Source organism: Nothoprocta perdicaria, unplaced genomic scaffold (assembly GCF_003342845.1).
Source record: "Nothoprocta perdicaria isolate Ctin4 unplaced genomic scaffold, notPer1 scaffold_210, whole genome shotgun sequence".
In the NCBI taxonomy this organism is placed as follows: Eukaryota; Metazoa; Chordata; class Aves; order Tinamiformes; family Tinamidae; genus Nothoprocta; species Nothoprocta perdicaria.
Window position 1 is genome coordinate 1,387,470 of NW_020455317.1, and position 5,650 is coordinate 1,393,119.

General features: G+C 46.6%; 1 protein-coding gene across 1 annotated transcript; it reads right to left on the reverse strand.

The window, feature by feature from the left end:
* Positions 1-1,264: 1,264 nt before the first annotated feature.
* Positions 1,265-5,094, reverse strand: TMEM213 (transmembrane protein 213). Its single transcript, XM_026038512.1, has 3 exons — positions 4,989-5,094; positions 2,653-2,712; positions 1,265-1,449 (listed from the first exon to the last, which is right to left on the reverse strand). The coding sequence occupies exons 1-3, from the start codon at positions 5,068-5,070 to the stop codon at positions 1,280-1,282; spliced, it is 312 nt and encodes a 103-aa protein (XP_025894297.1). The 5' UTR covers positions 5,071-5,094; the 3' UTR covers positions 1,265-1,279.
* Between the last annotated feature and the right edge of the window lie 556 nt (positions 5,095-5,650).

Here is a 5,650-nt window from a genome sequence, read left to right on the forward strand (position 1 = left end):
TAGSTGGTAATGGGCAGCCATCCATCAATTCAAGTGGCAGAAAATTGTTCTTCAGGCCCTGATCCAAATACCTAGTTGYGCTGGGACTAACTTGAAGAATTTTATGTGGTTTACATGTTTCCTAAATGGGAGAGTCATACATTAATGAGCAGATTTGAGCCTTTAATAACATTTTTTTAAAAAATACAAATCTCTATTCCATTTTTTTTTGTGGTTCATTTCAGCTGGTCTCTAGCAGGTTTGCTAATCTGATGTATATGTAGATAGGTTTAATACTGATTTATTTTAATAATGGATAGAAATCAAGCTGTAGTGGGATAAAACCCTCCGCATGAATATTTCCCATTTGAAATGTTTCTAACCATTTGGATATAGTAATTAATTGGAAATATGTGCTTTATCAATATAAACTAAGATTAAACTAGTCAATTTGAATTTGTCCAGCAGTGCAAATAACGGTGTTTATCAGTCCCTTACATAAATAGGAGCAGCTTTGTGCATGAATTGGATACACTGGTTTAAACCAGCTTGCTGCAGTTCTGTGTGGCTTAGTTAAGTAGGCAGGTGCAAGCTGAATAAATACATCCAATGTTAAATTCCTACAAAAGAGTCCTCATACAAATCACACTGGCATAACTAGATTTAATTTCAAATCACCCCAAACAAGGCTTCATCTTGCACGTCCAYAGCAGAATTTTAACCAGTATCAGTCAGTTGGCCTTAAAACACAATTTAATGAATGAAAACAACTCAGTATAATCAAGGAGTTAGATCACTTTACTCATGTAACCTGGCTCATAGCTTAGGCTCAGTTTGCATGCTTAGTAATGGATCTCGTAACACCGATCCTGCAGAAATTAGGTCTATTTGCSCACTTTCTGTTCCAATGCCAAGCACCGCGCACTGGGTCGCATTAAGGCTGTCCCATATAGACAGGTGATTCAGTGTGCAGCTGGCGCGCTCACAGCCGGCACACACAGTTAAACCTGGAATGAGGGATACATTACTTACTACAAGGACCGTCTTACTACAAGGACTCAGGAAGAAGAAGTTCTTCTGTGCCCAGTGGCATGTACCCTWCTGGCTTGCAAGGGCTGAAGTCTATTCCCCAGACACTGACAGTGCTGACCTGCTGGGGAGGATGGACCTTGCTTAGATCGGGACTTTCTCAGCTAAAGGTATGTAACCGTTCTCTTTTGGTCCTAGGCAAGTGAAACGCTTTGCTGGTCTGTGGGCACCTCGGTGCTCCGGGTGCTGCTGCGTGCTGGCTCGCCCTGCTTCAGGCTGCYGAATACTTGGATTCGTCAGGACGGAGTTTCGTAAGCTTGTCCACGCAGAGCAGGATGAGAGTGAGGAACCAGAGGCTCCAGCCAACGGCAGCTGCGATCCAGCCGTAGTCGTCCATGCCCGACGGGCAACACAGGGCAGCTTGCGAGCAGAAGTTTGCTCCTGCAGGCAAAGAGAAGGAGGTGAGCCGAAGCAATGCCAGGGGCATGGCAGGCTTTTCCTGGCTGGAAAGTGGATGAGAAATGGACTTCCCTGTCAGCCCCAGTGACCCATCACAGCCTTTGCATCTCTCCCCTAAGCCTGGTTCTAATTTGGGAGGTAGCAAAATTTAGCTTCATCTGTGCATCTCCAAGACTGGTCATGTCTGTCGTTCCTGGCTGGCCAGACATCTGAGCTGGTGTGTTCATCACTGCCCATCATTACTGAAATCTTTTAAAAACACTTACTTAGCATCTGCTTAGGCAATTTTAGGAAAGGCATATGATGGAAGTGGCTAGTTACAATTGAAATTAAATGTAGGGTAGGGAAAGAGAGTTTCTTGTGAGAGAGGAGGAGGATCTTGGAAAGAAGCAGGTTCTGCAGGATTTCTAGTATTTTAGGTGCCCAGTGTCACTGTTGCCAATGGAAGCAGCTCGTGCTCAGTGCTGGGCCGTGAGCTGTGCCTTCCTTGTGTTCTGCACTGGTGCAATTCCCTGCTTTCCCTGATTGGAATGGAAACAATTTTTAACTATGACATGATTTTTTTTCTTGAATCATTTGCATCTTTTTATTGTCTAAGTTTTTAAAATCAGTTAAGGAATTAGGTGTGCCTGTTGCCTGAGCACTGTAAAGAACCATTCTTTCCACAGCAGAAAGCAAATGTCTTGCATGTGCCTCGAAAAGGGATAGGGGACGYGTGTCCCCTCTATCTATGCCGTGCTTCGGGGTCCATGCATCTTTTGGTGCACGTAATCTGGGAAATGCTGGCCCTTGTGCTGTTTGGGGTGGGGGCGACTCTGGGAGGGCTGGTGGGATCTCAGATTGTGTAAGGTTGGCTGAGGAAGGTCTCCTGTGTGGGRGTGAGCAGTTCCTGAGAGTCCCCAGTGTGCACGTGGATGCCTGGTATGGAAGGGAGCACTAGGATACACGAACCAGCCAAGCTATAAACTTGTCTATTCAAAAATATAAGTCCATCTGAACGTATCTTGGATATAGTGGGCGTACCAATGGAAGAATTTTAAAGTGCATCTCAGTATTTCACCCACAACAGAAACTTTTAGTTCAGTGCACGGCAATGAGCAAGTCTTCTCTAGAGCAGCCTCCCAGTGACCTGTGTGGTCTTATTACCTGGCTTTATCATGGTTGTAATGACTTCAGAAGACTTACTAAGGCACGGTGGTTCATACTCGATCTCAGGCTTGAAGTGTGTTGAAACATYGATGCCTTCTTCAGCTCAAGAGAAAGCACAAGAGAAAAGAGAATTTGGATTAGAAATGTAAAATCAGATATTGACATGAACAGCTGAAAGCTGGGGACCCTGGAGGGATCACAATGTGTCAGCATGATGGAAAACATCTTGGAGGAAAAAAGGTCCCCTCTCCCAAATGTTGTGTCATCAAGATAAGCTTCCTTGACCTCATTGCTGTCAACAGGAACCTAAAGAGAATTGCATGGGCATCAGCCATAACAAGTGGTTAAATCATTGTGCTTTGTTCGGGTACGACCCTAGTGGTATGAGACGTTCACTCAGAGCCCACGTTTGTGACCATCCTTTCCAAGGGAGCTCCYAGTCTACATGGGCAGAATGAGCAAGGACTGGAATGAGAGAAAGCGTCCAGGGGCACAGGGAGATCTTGAGCAGTGAGCTGTTAATGCACCACTGTTTGTCCTTAGAAAAATATCCCTGGCTTCCAGGGTCAAAAGGAAGCTGTCAGAGCAGAGAACTTAGCCTATCAGTGCTGCATCCCTGCAAATTCGCTGTACCTTTGAGAAGCCTAACTGCACAGGTAGGAGATTAAACTAATCTAATTCTTGACCTTCTTGAAGTTCAGACTCAGCTGTATCTGACAGCTGTTCTGCTTTGGTTCCAGGAACCTGAACATGTTGAAAAATACAACTTCTAGAAATAGGTAAGCCTATGGGACAGGGAGGGCTTCAGCCAAGAAAGCTGTTCTACTTCCTAGCCAGGATTAGAGCATCCTGCTGGGCACTGCAGCTGAACTCCAGCCATCTAAATGACTACCTAGTGTCACAGGCCAAAGCCTCCTAAAGACTTCTACAGTGTCAACACCAACCAGAGCTGCACGATTGGGTGCAAGAACAACTGAAGGATCCTGAGTGGGAAAAGTGCAGGATGCTGCACCAAGGAGTGTGCAGAGAGCAATAAAACACCTTGTCCTTTGCTGCAGAAGGAAGGGAGTGAAAGAAATAGCTAGTCCCGTGCCATTAAGAGCACCTGTGTCTGACCAGTCATAGAAGGATCTGTAAGCTGAAACTGTCCCCTGCAGAGACAATCTGGAGAGACTGCTGAAGTCAGGGATCCTGCTAATGGAGAGACTCTGCCAAGCAGGGGCTATGAGAGAAAGTCATTTGCAAACAAACCTTTGCTTTCAGCTGCAAACTGGGAGTGTAATAGGGATAGAAATTCCATTCCAGCTTCATTTCACTTGAAGTCATCCAAACAAGTCTTTTGTGTTTAGTTTCAGCTTTCAGGCTAAAAAACCAGTGCAAGACCCTGGAACAACCTTTTGATTTGAGTGATAGTAAATAAACTGATACTGTCCTGCGAGAGTTGTTGGCTTTGGGGTTACCTGCTGTTGTCCCGATTTTCATTTCGAGATGAGTGTCAGCAAGATRTGATCTTTTCTTACTCTTACTGTGATGCGGAGAGTGGGTTCCCTTGCAGCCCACTTTAGGGAAAGTCATGAATACTTTTCATTCCTCCTTCTATCTCAGGATTTGCTGTATGACCTTGCCCAAGTCCGTTCAGTGAGAGCTAGTATTTCTTTTCTGAGTTAATAAATACCTCACAGRAGCACTGAGAAGGATCATTAAAAATATGCAAAACTGTGCATGACCTGCAGAGGAAAGTGCTGGGGAACAGAGGCTTAGTTCTTAGTTCCCATTTGTAGACTTTGCTGCCCAGAGGACAGACTGCCAGAGCAAACCCATCTTCACAAATCTGGCAGTTCTCAAGTGCTGCTGATAGACAAGTGCAGGCAGTGTCCTGATGGGAAAAGAGCAGCTCACGGGTCTCATTTACATTTTGGTTTTAGGCAGTCTCTCTAATTATGAGGCTAGTAAAGCCAGGTTTTCTGCAAAAAGTGCCTAATAGGAGCTAAACGAGATTACACAGACTCTGCTGAGTGATATTTCAAAATGGTCCCTGCTGCTGCTAGTATGTGGGAGCCAAGAAACAGGTCTGTGACTGGGACCTCTTGTCTTCTTGTAATTCAGTAGAGCAAACTGCAGCTCAATCCCATTCATAGTTGATGGGAAAATCCCTGGCAAAACCAAGTCTCTTCAGAAAGATGCTGTGATTGATCAGATTAAGTAATCCTCACTAGCATCACTCAATTCCAGCTCTTTACCCTCCTTACACAAGACAGAGGAGCCCACCCTGCTTCTCAAGATCAAATCACTGTCATCAGGCAATATATTTAGGTAGGAAGAAGCGTGGAGGGCAAGGCAGGGCACAGGGAGGAGTAGGAGAGGAGAAATACCTGCCGAGGAGGCGCACAGCGGAGCGGTGGCGAGCAGGAGCACGGCGAGGGCTGCCCAGGGCTCGCGGCTGCAGCACTTCATGCCGCCGGCTGTGCCACCTGCGCGGATCAGCTCCTCGCTCGCTGCGGCAGCTCCGTTCAGCAGCTCCTCGGGCGCTCCAAGCTGGGCGCCGAGGGTGGAGCGAAGGAGCCTCCTGCTGCCAGGACACTGTGAACTTTCCTGTTGCAACAGGACGATGAAGGAGCACAGCATCGACCGCGGCAGCCCGGCCTCCAGCAGGCTCCRGCAGGAGCTGGATACCCACGTGGCAAGAGCTGGATACCTCCAYGGGTGGAGGTCCCCTGAAGGACAACCCTGAAGATTTCTGTCCGGTATCTGCTGCAGCTTGAAGGAGGAAGAACCTCCTGGAGCCAGAGCCTCCTGGCAAGTCCCTGGTGGCTGCTTTTGGCAGCATTTCCTTTTGCTCTCACGTCTGTGGTCTGAAAGGGCTGGGTAAGATGCAGAGGACAAGGGTAGAGAATTCCTTTCCCAGTTTTGTGCTGATATTACACTATTTTGGGTTTTTTTTTTTTGTTTGTTTGTTTGTTTGTTTTTAAGTCAGCTGGCAAAGAAGCAGTCTTACACTGGTGTAGCAGCTGCTGGGTTAACATTTGTTTGTTTG